The sequence below is a fragment of the Oncorhynchus keta genome, unplaced genomic scaffold (genome assembly GCF_023373465.1).
Source record: "Oncorhynchus keta strain PuntledgeMale-10-30-2019 unplaced genomic scaffold, Oket_V2 Un_scaffold_20464_pilon_pilon, whole genome shotgun sequence".
NCBI lineage: Eukaryota > Metazoa > Chordata > Actinopteri > Salmoniformes > Salmonidae > Oncorhynchus > Oncorhynchus keta.
Window position 1 is genome coordinate 301,873 of NW_026290858.1, and position 23,936 is coordinate 325,808.

General features: G+C 43.4%; 1 protein-coding gene across 2 annotated transcripts in view; it reads left to right on the plus strand.

Moving 5' to 3' along the window:
• Positions 1-4,063: 4,063 nt before the first annotated feature.
• LOC118382980 (hormonally up-regulated neu tumor-associated kinase homolog A-like) overlaps positions 4,064-23,936 on the plus strand; it is a 76,076-nt gene continuing 56,203 nt past the window's right edge. For both annotated transcript variants that reach the window (XM_052515072.1, XM_052515073.1), the window contains exon 1: positions 4,064-4,965. In XM_052515072.1, coding sequence (XP_052371032.1) covers positions 4,648-4,965 — 318 coding nt within the window. In that variant the 5' untranslated portion in view covers positions 4,064-4,647. The remainder of the gene's footprint in view (positions 4,966-23,936) is intronic.

The window sequence follows — 23,936 nt, forward strand, 5'->3', positions numbered from 1 at the left end:
CTTTAAGTGTTGACAGACTGATAATCCCTTTAAGTGTTGACAGACTGATAATCCCTTTAAGTGTTGACAGACTGATACATCCTTTAAGGGTTGACAGACTGATAAATCCTTTAAGTGTTGACAGACTGATACATCCTTTAAGGGTTGACAGACTGATAATCCCTTTAAGTGTTGACAGACTGATAATCCCTTTAAGTGTTGACAGACTGATAAATCCTTTAAGGGTTGACAGACCGATAATCCCTTTAAGTGTTGACAGACTGATAATCCCTTTAAGTGTTGACAGACTGATAATCCCTTTAAGTGTTGACAGACTGATAATCCCTTTAAGTGTTGACAGATTGATAAATCCTTTAAGGGTTGACAGACTGATAAATCCTTTAAGTGTTGACAGACTGATAATCCCTTTAAGTGTTGACAGACTATGATAATCCCTTTAAGTGTTGACAGACTGATAAATCCTTTAAGGGTTGACAGACTGATCAACCCTTTAAGTGTTGACAGACTGATAAATCCTTTAAGGGTTGACAGACTGATAATCCCTTTAAGTGTTGACAGACTATGATAATCCCTTTAAGTGTTGACAGACTGATAAATCCTTTAAGTGTTGACAGACTGATAATCCCTTTAAGTGTTGACAGACTGATAAATCCTTTAAGTGTTGACAGACTGATAATCCCTTTAAGTGTTGACAGACTGATAAATCCTTTAAGTGTTGACAGACTGATAAACCCTTTAAGTGTTGACAGACTGATAATCCCTTTAAGTGTTGACAGACTGATAAATCCTTTAAGTGTTGACAGACTGATAAATCCTTTAAGTGTTGACAGACTGATAATCCCTTTAAGTGTTGACAGACTATGATAATCCCTTTAAGTGTTGACAGACTGATAAATCCTTTAAGTGTTGACAGACTGATAAACCCTTTAAGTGTTGACAGACTGATAAATCCTTTAAGTGTTGACAGACTGATAATCCCTTTAAGTGTTGACAGACTATGATAATCCCTTTAAGTGTTGACAGACTGATAAATCCTTTAAGTGTTGACAGACTGATAAACCCTTTAAGTGTTGACAGACTGATAAACCCTTTAAGTGTTGACAGACTGATAATCCCTTTAAGTGTTGACAGACTATGATAATCCCTTTAAGTGTTGATAGACTGATAATCCCTTTAAGTGTTGACAGACTATGATAATCCCTTTAAGTGTTGACAGACTGATAATCCCTTTAAGTGTTGACAGACTGATAAACCCTTTAAGTGTTGACAGACTGATAATCCCTTTAAGTGTTGACAGACTATGATAATCCCTTTAAGTGTTGACAGACTGATAAATCCTTTAAGTGTTGACAGACTGATAAACCCTTTAAGTGTTGACAGACTGATAATCCCTTTAAGTGTTGACAGACTATGATAAACCCTTTAAGTGTTGATAGACTGATAATCCCTTTAAGTGTTGACAGAATATGATAATCCCTTTAAGTGTTGACAGACTGATAAATCCTTTAAGTGTTGACAGACTGATAAACCCTTTAAGTGTTGACAGACTGATAATCCCTTTAAGTGTTGACAGACTGATAAATCCTTTAAGTGTTGACAGACTATGATAATCCCTTTAAGTGTTGACAGACTGATAAATCCTTTAAGTGTTGACAGACTGATAAACCCTTTAAGTGTTGACAGACTGATAAACCCTTTAAGTGTTGACAGACTGATAAATCCTTTAAGTGTTGACAGACTGATAAACCCTTTAAGTGTTGATAGACTGATAAACCCTTTAAGTGTTGACAGACTGATAATCCCTTTAAGTGTTGACAGACTGATAATCCCTTTAAGTGTTGACAGACTATGATAAACCCTTTAAGTGTTGACAGACTGATAATCCCTTTAAGTGTTGACAGACTGATAATCCCTTTAAGTGTTGACAGACTGATAATCCCTTTAAGTGTTGATAGACTGATAATCCCTTTAAGTGTTGACAGACTGATAATCCCTTTAAGTGTTGACAGACTGATAAACCCTTTAAGTGTTGACAGACTGATAATCCCTTTAAGTGTTGACAGACTATGATAAACCCTTTAAGTGTTGATAGACTGATAATCCCTTTAAGTGTTGACAGACTGATAATCCCTTTAAGTGTTGACAGACTATGATAATCCCTTTAAGTGTTGATAGACTGATAATCCCTTTAAGTGTTGACAGACTGATAAATCTTAAGTGTTGACAGACTGATAAACCCTTTAAGTGTTGACAGACTGATAATCCCTTTAAGTGTTGACAGACTGATAATCCCTTTAAGTGTTGACAGACTTATAAACCCTTTAAGTGTTGACAGACTATGATAATCCCTTTAAGTGTTGACAGACTGATAAACCCTTTAAGTGTTGACAGACTGATAAACCCTTTAAGTGTTGACAGACTGATAAACCCTTTAAGTGTTGACAGACTGATAATCCCTTTAAGTGTTGACAGACTGATAAACCCTTTAAGTGTTGACAGACTGATAATCCCTTTAAGTGTTGACAGACTGATAATCCCTTTAAGTGTTGACAGACTGATAAACCCTTTAAGTGTTGACAGACTGATAATCCCTTTAAGTGTTGACAGACTATGATAAACCCTTTAAGTGTTGACAGACTGATAATCCCTTTAAGTGTTGACAGACTGATAATCCCTTTAAGTGTTGACAGACTGATAATCCCTTTAAGTGTTGACAGACTGATAAACCCTTTAAGTGTTGACAGACTGATAAACCCTTTAAGTGTTGACAGACTGATAATCCCTTTAAGTGTTGACAGACTGATAATCCCTTTAAGTGTTGACAGACTGATAATCCCTTTAAGTGTTGACAGACTGTTAATCCCTTTAAGTGTTGACAGACTGATAAATCCTTTAAGTGTTGACAGACTGATAATCCCTTTAAGTGTTGACAGACTGATAAATCCTTTAAGTGTTGACAGACTGATAATCCCTTTAAGTGTTGACAGACTGATAAATCCTTTAAGTGTTGACAGACTGATAATCCCTTTAAGTGTTGACAGACTTATAAATCCTTTAAGTGTTGACAGACTATGATAAACCCTTTAAGTGTTGACAGACTGATAAACCCTTTAAGTGTTGACAGACTATGTGTGTTTATAGAGACTGACAGGAGAGAGACTGAGCTCATTCCTCTCAGATGAAGAGACCTTCAAAGGGACTCTGTTGCTCTTTGTTCACTTGAATTATCATTAATTCATGAATTAAAACAGTCTGCTTCTCCACGGTGATGAATAAACGGAGAAAAGGGAAACCGTTTTAGTTTCCCCGCGTGCTACTTCTCTCGTATTGAGGACCAACTCATCTGATGCAATAGCTGTATCCTTTGCACTGCACTGATAACACACTCATAGAAAGACAACACAATGGTTATTGTCTTTAGAATGTAATTTAGAGCAGAACACTGTCACATTTGTCTTGAGACATCACTGTATTAGACAAGCATGTTGGTGTGTAGCTCATTTGGTTATTCGGTACGCAGAGTCTCTCTCCGTGTTATTTTGGTAACGGAGCTGATCGTGTGGAGTGCCGCGTCACAGCCCTTTTACGCAACGTTCAACATCATACATCAAAACATTTCTTTGTTCCTAAAAAAATAACATGCAACCCCCCCCACCCCATATTAGCTTAAACATAACACATAATTTACGTTTATAGACTATTCATGGTTAATAACATAGCCTAGTTTACACCACGAGGTTATCTATATTCAAGACACGACTCCCTTTGTAGGAGGGGAGGAAGGGTGGCTCTCGCCAAACAGCGAGACAAATCAATAGACTCATTAATCATGATCCATATTCTCTAGCTACCAGGAGTCACCTTCCAATCAGGGAAGAGAGAGAGCCAGGTGATATCATCCCCATATCCAGTCTCCGGAAGAGTTAGACCAGCCTTTGTTTGAGCTGCAGGGGCGGCTACTGTATTTGGAGAGGAGAGAGCCCTTTGAATTGACTTGAGAGGTGTGAGGGGGGGGGTCTCACGTCTGCTCCCGCCGCCGTGTCTGATAGGACTACAGCCCAACCCGGTTACCGAGTCAGAAGCTTTTTCTCACAAACAAGTAACGCCCACCCACTGAACCGGGAAAGTCGCTTCAAACCCGACAGCGTTCTTCAGTCTCAAGTCCAATAACCACCCACCGGAAAGGAACGCTCAGCTCCAGAAAAGATTGATTGAGTGACCGAGAGAGACGTTTAATGAACAACACAAGGATATTTACACTCCCCTTTAACACATTTGGGCAACTTTTGGAAATATTTAGATATTTATTTCTCAGTCAAGAAGCCTATTTTGATTTCTATTTTCTTTATGAGACCGTTTAAGTGTTTGAACACGTTTGGACGCGTCAAGTTCGGGACAAGCTCTTGGAAAATACGCACACTGCATGTTGACGTGTTGGTTGAACAGGTGGCTCGGGTTCCGGTTAAATTGGCCTATATACAATCAACGGGGACAACGGACAGGACGGGCAGACGGGACTTCAGATGCTGCTCACATACCGGACCTGCCAGGTTTAGAGCGCAGGGGACAACGAGGACGGACAGTTGGAAACTTCTCTAAAGGCTGAAAATAAACCGTGATTTTGTAGTTTGACAGTTAGGAGTTTTTATGACAGCCGCTGGCGTTGACATGGTTGTCGATAGTCTCCGGTTACACGGGGGTAAAGCCCCGGCCTCCACACCGGAGAACGTTGTCCCCGGGAGTAAAGCCCCGGCCTCTACACCGGAGAACGTTGTCCCCGGGAGTAAAGCCCCGGCCTCTACACCGGAGAACGTTATCCCGGCTTCTCTAGGCAGTCCTGCTGCGGATATCCTCCGTAATTTTTACCACACTAAGCGGGTCGGAAACTACTTGATCGGGAGGAAACTTGGAGAGGGCTCCTTCGCTAAAGTCCGAGAGGGACTTCACGCCATGACTGGAGAGAAGGTAGGGCTAGTTGACCGTTTTTACTGATGCTTGAATACTTTTTTTTTCCATTTTTCCATGCATGTGGAATGATTATTTTCAGCAAGGGACGAAAAACACTGATTTTTTTGTCAGGTGACCCATTTTACCAGTCAACTTGATGTGAGGATTTATTCCTGAGTTTGACAACTTTGATAACTGGATTACAATACTATTAAAAACTTAGACACTTCACATATGAATAGACACTTCACATATAAATAGACACTTCACATATAAATAGACACTTCACATATGAATAGACACTTCACATATAAATAGACACTTCACATATAAATAGACACTTCACATATGAATAGACACTTCACATATAAATAGACACTTCACATATAAATAGACACTTCACATATAAATAGACACTTCACATATAAATAGACACTTCACATATAAATAGACACTTCACATATAAATAGACACTTCACATATAAATAGACACTTCACATATGAATAGACACTTCACATATGAATAGACACTTCACATATGAATAGACACTTCACATATGAATAGACACTTCACATATAAATAGACACTTCACATATAAATAGACACTTCACATATGAATAGACACTTCACATATAAATAGACATTTCACATATGAATAGACACTTCACATATGAAGACACTAAACATATAAATAGACACTTCACATATAAATAGACATTTCACATATAAATAGACACTTCACATATGAATAGACACTTCACATATAAATAGACACTTCACATATGAAGACACTTCACATATAAATAGACACTTCACATATAAATAGACACTTCACATATGAAGACACTTCACATATAAATAGACATTTCACATATGAAAAGACACTTCACATATAAATAGACATTTCACATATGAAAAGACACTTCACATGTAAATAGACACTTCACATATAAATAGACACTTCACATATAAATAGACACTTCACATATAAATAGACATTTCACATATGAAAAGACACTTCACATGTAAATAGACACTTCACATATAAATAGACACTTCACATATAAATAGACACTTCACATATAAATAGACACTTCACATATGAATAGACACTTCACATATGAATAGACACTTCACATATAAATAGACACTTCACATATAAATAGACACTTCACATATAAATAGACACTTCACATATGAATAGACACTTCACATATAAATAGACACTTCACATATAAATAGACACTTCACATATGAATAGACACTTCACATATAAATAGACACTTCACATATAAATAGACACTTCACATATAAATAGACACTTCACATATGAATAGACACTTCACATATAAATAGACACTTCACATATAAATAGACACTTCACATATAAATAGACACTTCACATATAAATAGACACTTCACATATAAATAGACACTTCACATATAAATAGACACTTCACATATGAATAGACACTTCACATATAAATAGACACTTCACATATGAATAGACACTTCACATATAAATAGACACTTCACATATAAATAGACACTTCACATATGAATAGACACTTCACATATAAATAGACATTTCACATATGAATAGACACTTCACATATGAAGACACTAAACATATAAATAGACACTTCACATATAAATAGACATTTCACATATAAATAGACACTTCACATATGAATAGACACTTCACATATAAATAGACACTTCACATATGAAGACACTTCACATATAAATAGACACTTCACATATAAATAGACACTTCACATATGAAGACACTTCACATATAAATAGACATTTCACATATGAAAAGACACTTCACATATAAATAGACATTTCACATATGAAAAGACACTTCACATGTAAATAGACACTTCACATATAAATAGACACTTCACATATAAATAGACACTTCACATATAAATAGACATTTCACATATGAAAAGACACTTCACATGTAAATAGACACTTCACATATAAATAGACACTTCACATATAAATAGACACTTCACATATAAATAGACACTTCACATATGAATAGACACTTCACATATGAATAGACACTTCACATATAAATAGACACTTCACATATAAATAGACACTTCACATATAAATAGACACTTCACATATGAATAGACACTTCACATATAAATAGACACTTCACATATAAATAGACACTTCACATATAAATAGACACTTCACATATAAATAGACACTTCACATATAAATAGACACTTCACATATAAATAGACACTTCACATATAAATAGACACTTCACATATGAATAGACACTTCACATATGAATAGACACTTCACATATAAATAGACACTTCACATATAAATAGACACTTCACATATAAATAGACACTTCACATATGAATAGACACTTCACATATAAATAGACACTTCACATATAAATAGACATTTCACATATAAATAGACACTTCACATATAAATAGACACTTCACATATGAATAGACACTTCACATATAAATAGACACTTCACATATGAATAGACACTTCACATATGAAGACACTAAACATATAAATAGACACTTCACATATGAAGACACTAAACATATAAATAGACACTTCACATATAAATAGATACTTCACATATAAATAGACACTTCACATATAAATAGACACTTCACATATAAATAGACACTTCACATATAAATAGACACTTCACATATAAATAGACACTTCACATATGAATAGATACTTCACATATAAATAGACACTTCACATATAAATAGACACTTCACATATAAATAGACACTTCACATATAAATAGACACTTCACATATAAATAGACACTTCACATATAAATAGACACTTCACATATAAATAGACACTTCACATATGAATAGACACTTCACATATGAATAGACACTTCACATATAAATAGACACTTCACATATAAATAGACACTTCACATATGAATAGATACTTCACATATAAATAGACACTTCACATATAAATAGACACTTCACATATGAATAGACACTTCACATATAAATAGACACTTCACATATAAATAGACACTTCACATATGAATAGACACTTCACATATAAATAGACATTTCACATATAAATAGACACTTCACATATAAATAGACACTTCACATATAAATAGACACTTCACATATAAATAGACACTTCACATATGAAGACACTAAACATATAAATAGACACTTCACATATAAATAGACACTTCACATATAAATAGACACTTCACATATAAATAGACACTTCACATATAAATAGACACTTCACATATGACGACACTAAACATATAAATAGACACTTCACATATAAATAGACACTTCACATATAAATAGACACTTCACATATAAATAGACACTTCACATATGAAGACACTAAACATATAAATAGACACTTCACATATAAATAGACACTTCACATATAAATAGACACTTCACATATAAATAGACACTTCACATATGAAGACACTAAACATATAAATAGACACTTCACATATAAATAGACATTTCACATATAAATAGACACTTCACATATAAATAGACACTTCACATATAAATAGACACTTCACATATGACGACACTAAACATATAAATAGACACTTCACATATAAATAGACACTTCACATATAAATAGACACTTCACATATGATGACACTAAACATATAAATAGACACTTCACATATGAAGACACTTCACATATAAATAGACACTTCACATATGAAGACACTAAACATATGAATAGACACTTCACATATGAATAGACACTTCACATATGAATAGACACTTCACATATAAATAGACACTTCACATATGAATAGACACTTCACATATAAATAGACACTTCACATATAAATAGACACTTCACATATGAATAGACACTTCACATATAAATAGACACTTCACATATAAATAGACACTTCACATATGAAGACACTAAACATATGAATAGACACTTCACATATGAATAGACACTTCACATATGAATAGACACTTCACATATAAATAGACACTTCACATATGAATAGACACTTCACATATGAATAGACACTTCACATATGAATAGACACTTCACATATAAATAGACACTTCACATATGAATAGACACTTCACATATGAATAGACACTTCACATATGAATAGACACTTCACATATGAATAGACACTTCACATATGAATAGACACTTCACATATGAATAGACACTTCACATATAAATAGACACTTCACATATGAATAGACACTTCACATATGAATAGACACTTCACATATGAATAGACACTTCACATATGAATAGACACTTCACATATAAATAGACACTTCACATATAAATAGACACTTCACATATAAATAGACACTTCACATATAAATAGACACTTCACATATAAATAGACATTTCACATATAAATAGACACTTCACATATAAATAGACACTTCACATATAAATAGACACTTCACATATGAATAGACACTTCACATATAAATAGACACTTCACATATAAATAGACACTTCACATATGAATAGACACTTCACATATGAATAGACACTTCACATATAAATAGACACTTCACATATAAATAGACACTTCACATATAAATAGACACTTCACATATAAATAGACACTTCACATATGAATAGACACTTCACATATAAATAGACATTTCACATTACAATGTGATGTTATTGTTATTTTACAATTATATCACTTTAGTTTAGGTCTGATAGGTCTACTAGTGACTGGTAGGTCTACTATACAATGACTGATAGGTCTACTATACAGTGACTGATAGGTCTACTAGTGACTGGTAGGTCTACTATACAATGACTGATAGGTCTACTATACAGTGACTGATAGGTCTACTAATGACTGATAGGTCTACTATACAGTGACTGATAGGTCTACTAGTGACTGATAGGTCTACTAGTGACTGATAGGTCTACTATACAATGACTGATAGGTCTACTATACAATGACTGATATGTCTACTAGTGACTGATAGGTCTACTAGTGACTGATAGGTCTACTAGTGACTGATAGGTCTACTAGTGACTGATAGGTCTACTAGTGACTGATAGGTCTACTATACAATGACTGATAGGTCTACTAGTGACTGATAGGTCTACTAGTGACTGATAGGTCTACTAGTGACTGATAGGTCTACTATACAATGACTGATAGGTCTACTAGTGACTGATAGGTCTACTATACAATGACTGATAGGTCTACTATACAGTGACTGATAGGTCTACTAGTGACTGATAGGTCTACTAGTGACTGATAGGTCTACTATACAATGACTGATAGGTCTACTAGTGACTGATAGGTCTACTAGTGACTGATAGGTCCAATATATAATAACACATGTACTGGTGGATAGCCTTTAATCTGAGCTGTTAATAACACACCTTAATGTTATCATCTCTGTTTAATGTTATCATCTCTGTTTAATGTTATCATCTCTGTTTAATCTGAGCTGTTAATAACACACCTTAATGTTATCATCTCTGTTTAATCTGAGCTGTTAATAACACACTTTAATGTTATCATCTCTGTTTAATCTGAGCTGTTAATAACACACCTTAATGTTATCATCTCTGTTTAATCTGAGCTGTTAATAACACACCTTAATGTTATCATCTCTGTTTAATCTGAGCTGTTAATAACACACCTTAATGTTATCATCTCTGTTTAATGTTATCATCTCTGTTTAATCTGAGCTGTTAATAACACACCTTAATGTTATCATCTGTTTAATCTGAGCTGTTAATAACACACCTTAATGTTATCATCTCTGTTTAATGTTATCATCGCTGTTTAATCTGAGCTGTTAATAACACACCTTAATGTTATCATCTCTGTTTAATGTTATCATCTCTGTTTAATCTGAGCTGTTAATAACACACCTTAATGTTATCATCGCTGTTTAATCTGAGCTGTTAATAACACACCTTAATGTTATCATCGCTGTTTAATCTGAGCTGTTAATAACACACCTTAATGTTATCATCTCTGTTTAATGTTATCATCTCTGTTTAATCTGAGCTGTTAATAACACACCTTAATGTTATCATCTCTGTTTAATGTTATCATCGCTGTTTAATCTGAGCTGTTAATAACACACCTTAATGTTATCATCTCTGTTTAATGTTATCATCTCTGTTTAATCTGAGCTGTTAATAACACACCTTAATGTTATCATTATGAATAGGCTCTTATAGTGCCAGGTGTGGATGGCCAACCAACACAGTGAGAGAGAGATATGCGCGCGCGCGCACACACACACACACACACACACACACACACACACACACACACACACACACACACACACACACACACACATTCCCAAAACCCATCTTGACTATTGTCAATATTTATTGCAGTGTGTGTTCTGTACCACGTGCAGGGTAGTGGCTGTGCTGTGAAGAGGTCTCTTCAGTGGCTTTGCTCAAACATACAGACTGTTCTGCTGTCTAGTAGTGACCTCACCCCAACTCCACTGTGTGTCTGTTTCTCTCTCTGTGTGTGTCAGGGTCTCTCTCTCTCTCTCTGTCTCTCTGTGTGTCAGTGTCTCTCTCTCTCTGTGTCTCTCTGTGGGTGTCAGTGTCTCTCTCTCTCTGTGTCTCTCTGTGTGTCAGTGTCTCTCTCTCTCTGTGTCTCTCTGTGGGTGTCAGTGTCTCTCTCTCTCTGTGTCTCTCTGTGGGTGTCAGTGTCTCTCTCTATCTATCTGTGTCTCTCTCTCTCTCTCTATCTGTGTCTCTCTCTCTATCTGTGTGTCTCTCTATCTGTGTCTCTCTCTCTATCTGTGTCTCTCTCTCTATCTGTGTCTCTCTCTGTCTCTCTCTCTCTCTCTCTCTCTGTGTGTGTCTCTCTCTCTCTGCATCTCTCAATTTAAGGGACTTTATTGGCATGGGAAACATGTGTTAACATTGCCAAAGCAAGTGAGGTAGATAATATAAAAAAGTGAAATAAACAATAAAAATGAACATTAAACATTACACATACAGAAATTTCAAAACAATAAAGACATTTCAAACATAAATATGAATTTACAATGGTGTTTGTTCTTCACTGGTTGCCCTTTTCTTTTCAAATGCAACATTTTGTTAAAAATAAGTCCTAGATTATTTGCCCATATAGTGCAGCCCTACTTGGCTGTGGGGAAATTATGTTTACTGAGCAGTAGTGTAAAGTACTTAAGTACAAATACTTTCAAGTACTACTTAATTTTTTTTTTGTTATCTGTACTTTAATTTACTATTGTTTTTTTTAACTACTTTTATTCACTACATTCCGAAAGAAAATGCTGTACTTTCTACTCCATACATTCTCTCTGACAAACAGAGGTACTCGTTAGATTTTGACACACTTATCAAGAGAACATCCCTGGTCATTCCTACTGCCTCTGATCTGGAGGACTCACTAAACAGAGAACATCCCTGGTCATCCCTACTAGCCTCTGATCTGGAGGACTCACTAAACAGAGAACATCCCTGGTCATCCCTACTAGCCTCTGATCTGGAGGACTCACTAAACAGAGAACATCCCTGGTCATCCCTACTGTCTCTGATCTGGAGGACTCACTAAACAGAGAACATCCCTGGTTATCCCTACTGCCTCTGATCTGGAGGACTCACTAAACATAGAACATCCCTGGTCATTCCTACTGCCTCTGATCTGGAGGACTCACTAAACAGAGAACATCCCTGGTCATCCCTACTGTCTCTGATCTGGAGGACTCACGAAACAGAGAACATCCCTGGTCATCCCTACTAGCCTCTGATCTGGAGGACTCACTAAACAGAGAACATCCCTGGTCATCCCTACTGTCTCTGATCTGGAGGACTCACTAAACAGAGAACATCCCTGGTCATCACTACTGCCTCTGATCTGGAGGACTCACTAAACAGAGAACATCCCTGGTCATCCCTACTGTCTCTGATCTGGAGGACTCACTAAACAGAGAACATCCCTGGTTATCCCTACTGCCTCTGATCTGGAGGACTCACTAAACAGAGAACATCCCTGGTCATCCCTACTGTCTCTGATCTGGAGGACTCACTAAACAGAGAACATCCCTGGTCATCCCTACTGTCTCTGATCTGGAGGACTCACTAAACAGAGAACATCCCTGGTCATCCCTACTGCCTCTGATCTGGAGGACTCACTAAACACAAATGCTTTGTTTGTAAATTATGTCTAAATGTTGGAGTGGTCCCCTGGTTATCCGTAAATAAAGAAGAAATAAAATGGCGCCATCTGGTTTACTTAATATAAGGAATTTGAAATTATTCATAATTTTACTTTTGATACTTAAGTACATTTAAAACCAAATACTTTTTAGACTTTTACTCAAGTAGTATTTTACTGGGTGACTTTCACTTTTACTTCAGTCATTTTCTTTCCACGTGTCTTTACTTTTACTCAAGACAATTAGGTACTTTTTCCACCACTGGCCCTACTACAAACAGATCTGGGACCAGGCTAAGTTAAAGCCTGGTTGGGTACTTTTTCCATCACTGGCCCTACTACAAACAGATCCTGGACCAGGCTAAGTTAAAGCCTGGTTGGGTACTTTTTCCACCACTGTCAATTGAGTGCAGGAAATTATAAAATGTCTGAAATGAGTTTTGGTGGAAGTTGAACAGTATAAACCAATCAGAATGGAAAAAGACACTGAAGTCACTTAGAATGTTGCCACCCTCGGGTCACTCACTACTCATAAAGCAAATGTAGAACTTATAGAATTAAAAAAAACACTGTCATACCATCCAATAATATTTTGGCCAGCCCTAATTTGTTGTTGCCTAATAGTTTTTTGGTAGATTTCTACACTACTTTCCTTCCATCTATAGCATTTGTTAATATTTCTCAGTTAATTTGATTTTGATGCCTCATGATTGAGTATTGTTCTGTGATTTTGCTGTGATCTGATAGGGGTGTCAGTGGGCTGACTGTGAACGCTCTGAGAGACTCTGGGTTGAGGTCAGTGATAAAGTAGTCTACAGTACTACTGCCAAGAGATGAGCTGTAGGTGTACCTACCATAGGACTCCCCTCGAAGCCTACCATTCACTATGTACATACCCAGCATGCAACAGAGCTGCAGGAGTTGTGGCCCGTTTATGTTGGTTATGATGTCATAGTTGTGCCTAGGGGATATGGGGGAGGGAATGCTGTCACCTCCAGGAAGGTGTTTGTCCCCCTGTGTGCTGAGGGTGTCAGGTTCTGGCATTTAGGTCTCTCTCTCTCTCTCTCTCTCTCTCTCTCTCTCTCTCTCTCTCTCTCTCTCTCTCTCTCTCTCTCTCTCTCTCTCTCTCTCTCTCTCTCTCTCTCTCTCTCTCTCTCTCTCTCTCTCTCTCTCTCTCTCTCTCTCTCTCTCTCTCTCTCTCTCTCTCTCTCTCTCTCTCTCTCTCTCTCTCTCATATATATATATACACATTGCGGTACTTACATATTAAATTATGTCTTTGATAAAAGGGGTTTGTGATTCCATAAGCTCGGGACTGTGATGTGGTATACCTGTGTGTGTGTGTGACTTGAATTAGACCCCCCTTCCCTGTACCCCTTTTCACTCTGTTGCTGAGGAGAGCAGAGAGAGAGAAAGCTCCTCTCCGTTTTCCCCCCTCCTCCCCTCGTTCTCTTTGTGTGGATGATGCAAACATTTGGCAATAACAGTCAGAGAGGAGGGAGGGGAGGAGAGAGGTGGGGTGGAGCGAGGAGGGAGGGGAGGGGAGAGAGAGAGGGGGGGTGGAGCGAGGAGGAGGAGGGAGGGAGGGAGAGAGAGGTGGGGTGGAGCGAGGTGGGAGGAGGAGAGAGGTGGGAGGAGAGAGGTGGGGTGGAGCGAGGGGAGGAGAGAGGGGGAGGGGTGGGAGAGAGGTGGGGTGAGGAGCGAGGTGGGAGGGGAGGAGAGAGGTGGGGTGTGAGGTGGGAGGAGGGAGGAGAGAGGTGGGGTGGAGTGAGGTGGGAGAGAGTTGGGGTGGAGCGAGGTGGGAGGGGAGGAGAGAGGTGGGGTGGAGCGAGGTGGGAGGGGAGGAGAGAGGTGGGGTGGAGCGAGGTGGGAGGGGAGGAGAGAGGTGGGGTGGAGCGAGGGGAGGAGAGAGGTGGGGTGGAGCGAGGGGAGGAGAGAGGAGAGGTGGGACGGGAGGAGGGAGGAGACAGTGGGAGGTAGTGGGATTGAGACAGTGGGAGGTAGTGGAGGTAGTGGGATTGAGACAGTGGGAGGTAGTGGGAATGAGACAGTGGGAGGTAGTGGAGGTAGTGGGAATGAGACAGTGGGAGGTAGTGGGAATGAGACAGTGGGAGGTAGTGGGAATGAGACAGTGGGAGGTAGTGGGAATGAGACAGTGGGAGGTAGTGGGAATGAGACAGTGAGAGGTAGTGGGAATGAGACAGTGAGAGGTAGTGGGAATGAGACAGTGGAGGTAGTGGGATTGAGACAGTGGGAGGTAGTGGGAATGAGACAGTGGGAGGTAGTGGGGTTTTGACAGTGAGAGGTAGTGGAGGGAGTGGGATTGAGACAGTGTGAATGAGACAGTGAGAGGTAGTGGAGGTAGTGGTATTGAGACAGTGGGAGTTGGTGGAGGTAGTGGGAATGAGACAGTGGGAGGTAGTGGAGGTAGTGGGAATGAGACAGTGGGAGGTAGTGGGAATGAGACAGTGGGAGGTAGTGGAGGTAGTGGGAATGAGACAGTGGGAGGTAGTGGGAATGAGACAGTGGGAGGTAGTGGGAATGAGACAGTGAGAGGTAGTGGGATTGAGACAGTGGGAGGTAGTGGGAATGAGACAGTGGGATTAGAGGGGTTTTGACAGTGAGAGGTAGTGGAGGTAGTGGTATTGAGACAGTGGGAGTTGGTGGAGGTAGTGGGAATGAGACAGTGGGAGGTAGTGGAGGTAGTGGGAATGAGACAGTGGGAGGTAGTGGGAATGAGACAGTGGGAGGTAGTGGAGGTAGTGGGATTGAGACAGTGGGAGGTAGTGGGAATGAGACAGTGGGAGGTAGTGGAGGTAGTGGGAATGAGACAGTGGGAGGTAGTGGGGGTAGTGGGAATGAGACAGTGGGAGGTAGTGGGAATGAGACAGTGGGAGGTAGTGGGAATGAGACAGTGGGAGGTAGTGGGATTGAGACAGTGGGAGGTAGTGGGAATGAGACAGTGGGAGGTAGTGGGATTGAGACAGTGGGAGGTAGTGGGAATGAGACAGTGGGAGGTAGTGGGAATGAGACAGTGGGAGGTAGTGGGAATGAGACAGTGGGAGGTAGTGGGAATGAGACAGTGAGAGGTAGTGGAGGTAGTGGGAATGAGACAGTGGGAGGTAGTGGGAATGAGACAATGGGAGGTAGTGGAGGTAGTGGGAATGAGACAGTGGGAGGTAGTGGGAATGAGACAGTGGGAGGTAGTGGGAATGAGACAGTGGGAGGTAGTGGGAATGAGACAGTGAGAGGTAGTGGAGGTAGTGGGAATGAGACAGTGGGAGGTAGTGGAGGTAGTGGGAATGAGACAGTGGGAGTTAGTGGGAATGAGACAGTGGGAGGTAGTGGGAATGAGACAATGGGAGGTAGTGGAGGTAGTGGGAATGAGACAGTGGGAGGTAGTGGGAATGAGACAGTGAGAGGTAGTGGAGGTAGTGGGATTGAGACAGTGGGAGGTAGTGGGAATGAGACAGTGGGAGGTAGTGGGAATGAGACAGTGGGAGGTAGTGGAGGTAGTGGGAATGAGACAGTGGGAGGTAGTGGGAATGAGACAGTGGGAGGTAGTGGGAATGAGACAGTGGGAGGTAGTGGAGGTAGTGGGAATGAGACAGTGGGAGGTAGTGGGAATGAGACAGTGGGAGGTAGTGGGAATGAGACAGTGGGAGGTAGTGGGAATGAGACAGTGGGAGGTAGTGGAGGTAGTGGGAATGAGACAGTGGGAGGTAGTGGGAATGAGACAGTGGGAGGTAGTGGAGGTAGTGGGAATGAGACAGTGGGAGGTAGTGGGAATGAGACAGTGGGAGGTAGTGGAGGTAGTGGGAATGAGACAGTGGGAGGTAGTGGAGGTAGTGGGAATGAGACAGTGGGAGGTAGTGGAGGTAGTGGGAATGAGACAGTGGGAGTTTGTTGGAATGAGACAGTGGGAGGTAGTGGAGGTAGTGGGAATGAGACAGTGGGAGGTAGTGGGAATGAGACAGTGGGAGGTAGTGGAGGTAGTGGGAATGAGACAGTGGGAGGTAGTGGAGGTAGTGGGAATGAGACAGTGGGAGGTAGTGGGAATGAGACAGTGGGAGGTAGTGGAGGTAGTGGGAATGAGACAGTGGGAGGTAGTGGAGGTAGTGGGAATGAGACAGTGGGAGGTAGTGGAGGTAGTGGGAATGAGACAGTGGGAGGTAGTGGGAATGAGACAGTGGGAGGTAGTGGAGGTAGTGGGAATGAGACAGTGGGAGGTAGTGGGAATGAGACAGTGGGAGGTAGTGGAGGTAGTGGGAATGAGACAGTGGGAGGTAGTGGAGGTAGTGGGAATGAGACAGTGAGAGGTAGTGGGAATGAGACAGTGGGAGGTAGTGGAGGTAGTGGGAATGAGACAGTGGGAGGTAGTGGGAATGAGACAGTGGGAGGTAGTGGGATTGAGACAGGGAGAGGTAGTGGGAATGAGACAGTGGGAGGTAGTGGGAATGAGACAGTGGGAGGTAGTGGGAATGAGACAGTGGGAATGAGACAGTGGGAGGTAGTGGAGGTAGTGGGAATGAGACAGTGGGAGGTAGTGGAGGTAGTGGGAATGAGACAGTGGGAGGTAGTGGAGGTAGTGGGAATGAGACAGTGGGAGGTAGTGGGAATGAGACAGTGGGAGGTAGTGGAGGTAGTGGGATTGAGACAGTGGGAGGTAGTGGAGGTAGTGGGATTGAGACAGTGGGAGGTAGTGGAGGTAGTGGGAATGAGACAGTGAGAGGTAGTGGAGGTAGTGGGAATGAGACAGTGGGAGGTAGTGGAGGTAGTGGGAATGAGACAGTGAGAGGTAGTGGGAATGAGACAGTGGGAGGTAGTGGAGGTAGTGGGATTGAGACAGTGGGAAGTATCGGGGAATGAGACAGTGGGAGGTAGTGGGATTGAGACAGTGGGAGGTAGTGGGAATGAGACAGTGGGAGGAGGAATGAGACAGTGGAGGTAGTGGGAATGAGACAGTTGGAGGTAGTGGGATTGAGACAGTGGAGGAGGAATGAGACAGTGGGAGGTAGTGGGAATGAGACAGTGGGAGGTAGTGGGAATGAGACAGTGGGAGGTAGTGGAGGTAGTGGGAATGAGACAGTGGGGAGGTAGTGGAGGTAGTGGGAATGAGACAGTGGGAGGTAGTGGAGGTAGTGGGAATGAGACAGTGGGAGGTAGTGGGAATGAGACAGTGAGAGGTAGTGGGAATGAGACAGTGAGAGGTAGTGGGAATGAGACAGTGGGAGGTAGTGGAGGTAGTGGGAATGAGACAGTGGGAGGTAGTGGGAATGAGACAGTGAGAGGAGGAATGAGACAGTGGAGGTAGTGGGAATGAGACAGTGGGAGGTAGGAATGAGACAGTGGAGGTAGTGGGAATGAGACAGTGGGAGGTAGTGGGAATGAGACAGTGGGAGGTAGTGGAGGTAGTGGGATTGAGACAGTGGGAAGTAGTGGGAATGAGACAGTGGGAGGTAGTGGGATTGAGACAGTGGGAGGTAGTGGGAATGAGACAGTGGGAGGTAGTGGAATGAGACAGTGGGAGGTAGTGGGAATGAGACAGTGGGAGGTAGTGGGATTGAGACAGTGGGAGGTAGTGGGAATGAGACAGTGGGAGGTAGTGGGAATGAGACAGTGGGAGGTAGTGGAGGTAGTGGGAATGAGACGGTGGGAGGTAGTGGGAATGAGACAGTGGGAGGTAGTGGAGGTAGTGGGAATGAGACAGTGGGAGGTAGTGGAGGTAGTGGGAATGAGACAGTGGGAGGTAGTGGAGGTAGTGGGAATGAGACAGTGGGAGGTAGTGGAGGTAGTGGGAATGAGACAGTGGGAGGTAGTGGGAATGAGACAGTGGGAGGTAGTGGAGGTAGTGGGAATGAGACAGTGGGAGGTAGTGGGAATGAGACAGTGGGAGGTAGTGGAGGTAGTGGGAATGAGACAGTGGGAGGTAGTGGAGGTAGGGAATGAGACAGTGAGAGGAGGTGAGACAGTGGAGGTAGTGGGAATGAGACAGTGGGAGGTAGTGGAGGTAGTGGGAATGAGACAGTGGGAGGTAGGAATGAGACAGTGGGAGGTAGGATTGAGACAGGGAGAGGTAGTGGGAATGAGACAGTGGGAGGTAGTGGAGGTAGTGGGAATGAGACAGTGGGAGGTAGTGGGAATGAGACAGTGGAATGAGACAATGGGAGGTAGTGGAGGTAGTGGGAATGAGACAGTGGGAGGTAGTGGAGGTAGTGGGAATGAGACAGTGGGAGGTTGGGAATGAGACAGTGGGAGGTAGTGGAGGTAGTGGGAATGAGACAGTGAGAGGTAGTGGGAATGAGACAGTGGGAGGTAGTGGAGGTAGTGGGATGAGACAGTGGGAGGTAGTGGAGGTAGTGGGATTGAGACAGTGGGAGGTAGTGGAGGTAGTGGGAATGAGACAGTGAGAGGTAGTGGAGGTAGTGGGAATGAGACAGTGGAGGTAGTGGAGGTAGTGGGAATGAGACAGTGGGAGGTAGTGGAGGTAGGATTGAGACAGTGGGAGGTAGTGGAGGTAGTGGATTGAGACAGTGGGAGGTAGTGGAGGTAGTGGGATTGAGACAGTGGGAGGTAGTGGAGGTAGTGGGAATGAGACAGTGGGAGGTAGTGGAGGTAGTGGGAATGAGACAGTGGGAGGTAGTGGGAATGAGACAGTGGGAGGTAGTGGGAATGAGACAGTGGGAGGTAGTGGAGGTAGTGGGAATGAGACAGTGGGAGGTAGTGGGAATGAGACAGTGGGAGGTAGTGGGAATGAGACAGTGGGAGGTAGTGGGAATGAGACAGTGGGAGGTAGTGGAGGTAGTGGGAATGAGACAGTGAGAGGTAGGGAATGAGACAGTGGGAGGTAGTGGGAATGAGACAGTGGGAGGTAGTGGAGGTAGTGGGAATGAGACAGTGGGAGGTAGTGGAGGTAGTGGGAATGAGACAGTGGGAGGTAGTGGGAATGAGACAGTGGGAGGTAGTGGAGGGGAATGAGACAGTGGGAGTTTGTTGGAATGAGACAGTGGGAGGTAGTGGAGGTAGTGGGAATGAGACAGTGGGAGGTAGTGGGAATGAGACAGTAGTGGAGGTAGTGGGAATGAGACAGTGGGAGGTAGTGGAGGTAGTGGGAATGAGACAGTGGGAGGTAGTGGGAATGAGACAGTGGGAGGTAGTGGAGGTAGTGGGAATGAGACAGTGGGAGGTAGTGGAGGTAGTGGGAATGAGACAGTGGGAGGTAGTGGAGGTAGTGGGAATGAGACAGTGGGAGGTAGTGGAGGTAGTGGGAATGAGACAGTGGGAGGTAGTGGGAATGAGACAGTGGGAGGTAGTGGAGGTAGTGGGAATGAGACAGTGGGAGGTAGTGGGAATGAGACAGTGGGAGGTAGTGGAGGTAGTGGGATTGAGACAGTGGGGAGGTAGTGGAGGTAGTGGGAATGAGACAGTGGGAGGTAGTGGGATTGAGACAGGGGAGGTAGTGGGAATGAGACAGTGGGAGGTAGTGGAGGTAGTGGGAATGAGACAGTGGGAGGTAGTGGGAATGAGACAGTGGGAGGTAGTGGGATTGAGACAGGGAGAGGTAGTGGGAATGAGACAGTGGGAGGTAGTGGAGGTAGTGGGAATGAGACAGTGGGAGGTAGTGGGAATGAGACAGTGGGAATGAGACAATGGGAGGTAGTGGGAATGAGACAGTGGGAGGTAGTGGAGGTAGTGGGAATGAGACAGTGGGAGGTAGTGGGAATGAGACAGTGGGAGGTAGTGGGAATGAGACAGTGGGAGGTAGTGGAGGTAGTGGGATTGAGACAGTGGGAGGTAGTGGAGGTAGTGGGATTGAGACAGTGGGAGGTAGTGGAGGTAGTGGGAATGAGACAGTGAGAGGTAGTGGAGGTAGTGGGAATGAGACAGTGGGAGGTAGTGGAGGTAGTGGGAATGAGACAGTGAGAGGTAGGGAATGAGACAGTGGAGGTAGTGGAGGTAGTGGGATTGAGACAGTGGGAAGTAGTGGGAATGAGACAGTGGGAGGTAGTGGGAGGAGACAGTGGGAGGTAGTGGAATGAGACAGTGGGAGGTAGTGGGAATGAGACAGTGGGAGGTAGTGGGAATGAGACAGTTGGAGGTAGTGGGATTGAGACAGTGGAGGTAGTGGGAATGAGACAGTGGGAGGTAGTGGGAATGAGACAGTGGGAGGTAGTGGGAATGAGACAGTGGGAGGTAGTGGAGGTAGTGGGAATGAGACAGTGGGAGGTAGTGGAGGTAGTGGGAATGAGACAGTGGGAGGTAGTGGAGGTAGTGGGAATGAGACAGTGGGAGGTAGTGGGAATGAGACAGTGAGAGGTAGTGGGAATGAGACAGTGAGAGGTAGTGGGAATGAGACAGTGGGAGGTAGTGGGAATGAGACAGTGGGAGGTAGTGGGAATGAGACAGTGGGAGGTAGTGGAGGTAGTGGGATTGAGACAGTGGGAAGTAGTGGGAATGAGACAGTGGGAGGTAGTGGGATTGAGACAGTGGGAGGTAGTGGGAATGAGACAGTGGGAGGTAGTGGGAATGAGACAGTGGGAGGTAGTGGGAATGAGACAGTGGGAGGTAGTGGGATTGAGACAGTGGGAGGTAGTGGGAATGAGACAGTGGGAGGTAGTGGGAATGAGACAGTGGGAGGTAGTGGAGGTAGTGGGAATGAGACCGTGGGAGGTAGTGGGAATGAGACAGTGGGAGGTAGTGGAGGTAGTGGGAATGAGACAGTGGGAGGTAGTGGAGGTAGTGGGAATGAGACAGTGGGAGGTAGTGGAGGTAGTGGGAATGAGACAGTGGGAGGTAGTGGAGGTAGTGGAATGAGACAGTGGGAGGTAGGGAATGAGACAGTGGGAGGTAGTGGGGAATGAGACAGTGGGAGGTAGTGGGAATGAGACAGTGGGAGGTAGTGGAGGTAGTGGGATTGAGACAGTGGGAGGTAGTGGAGGTAGTGGGAATGAGACAGTGAGAGGTAGTGGGATTGAGACAGTGGGAGGTAGTGGGAATGAGACAGTGGGAGGTAGTGGAGGTAGTGGGAATGAGACAGTGGGAGGTAGTGGGAATGAGACAGTGGGAGGTAGTGGGATTGAGACAGGGAGAGGTAGTGGGAATGAGACAGTGGGAGGTAGTGGAGGTAGTGGGAATGAGACAGTGGGAGGTAGTGGGAATGAGACAGTGGGAATGAGACAATGGGAGGTAGTGGAGGTAGTGGGAATGAGACAGTGGGAGGTAGTGGAGGTAGTGGGAATGAGACAGTGGGAGGTTGTGGGAATGAGACAGTGGGAGGTAGTGGAGGTAGTGGGAATGAGACAGTGAGAGGTAGTGGGAATGAGACAGTGGGAGGTAGTGGAGGTAGTGGGATTGAGACAGTGGGAGGTAGTGGAGGTAGTGGGATTGAGACAGTGGGAGGTAGTGGAGGTAGTGGGAATGAGACAGTGAGAGGTAGTGGAGGTAGTGGGAATGAGACAGTGGGAGGTAGTGGAGGTAGTGGGAATGAGACAGTGGGAGGTAGTGGAGGTAGTGGGATTGAGACAGTGGGAGGTAGTGGAGGTAGTGGGATTGAGACAGTGGGAGGTAGTGGAGGTAGTGGGATTGAGACAGTGGGAGGTAGTGGAGGTAGTGGGAATGAGACAGTGAGAGGTAGTGGGAATGAGACAGTGGGAGGTAGTGGAGGTAGTGGGATTGAGACAGTGGGAAGTAGTGGGAATGAGACAGTGGGAGGTAGTGGGATTGAGACAGTGGGAGGTAGTGGGAATGAGACAGTGGGAGGTAGTGGGAATGAGACAGTGGGAGGTAGTGGGAATGAGACAGTGGGAGGTAGTGGGATTGAGACAGTGGGAGGTAGTGGGAATGAGACAGTGGGAGGTAGTGGGAATGAGACAGTGGGAGGTAGTGGGAATGAGACAGTGGGAGGTAGTGGAGGTAGTGGGAATGAGACAGTGGGAGGTAGTGGAGGTAGTGGGAATGAGACAGCGGGAGGTAGTGGAGGTAGTGGGAATGAGACAGTGGGAGGTAGTGGGAATGAGACAGTGAGAGGTAGTGGGAATGAGACAGTGAGAGGTAGTGGGAATGAGACAGTGGGAGGTAGTGGGAATGAGACAGTGGGAGGTAGTGGGAATGAGACAGTGGAGGTAGTGGAGGAATTGAGACAGTGGGAGGTAGTGGAGGTAGTGGATGAGACAGTGGGAGGTAGTGGGATTGAGACAGTGGGAGGTAGTGGAGGTAGTGGAATGAGACAGTGAGAGGTAGTGGGAATGAGACAGTGGGAGGTAGTGGAGGTAGTGGATTGAGACAGTGGGAAGTAGTGGGAATGAGACAGTGGGAGGTAGTGGATTGAGACAGTGGGAGGTAGTGGGAATGAGACAGGAGGTAGTGGGAATGAGACAGTGGGAGGTAGTGGGAATGAGACAGTGGAGGTAGTGGGAATGAGACAGTGGGAGGTAGTGGGAATGAGACAGTGGGAGGTAGTGGGAATGAGACAGTGGGAGGTAGTGGGAATGAGACAGTGGGAGGTAGTGGAATGAGACAGTGGGAGGTAGTGGAGGTAGTGGATTGAGACAGTGGGAAGTAGTGGGAATGAGACAGTGGGAGGTAGTGGAGGTAGTGGGAATGAGACAGTGGGAGGTAGTGGAGGTAGTGGAATGAGACAGTGGAGGTAGTGGGAATGAGACAGTGAGAGGTAGTGGGAATGAGACAGTGAGAGGTAGTGGGAATGAGACAGTGGGAGGTAGTGGGAATGAGACAGTGGAGGTAGTGGGAATGAGACAGTGGAGGTAGTGGAGGTAGTGGATT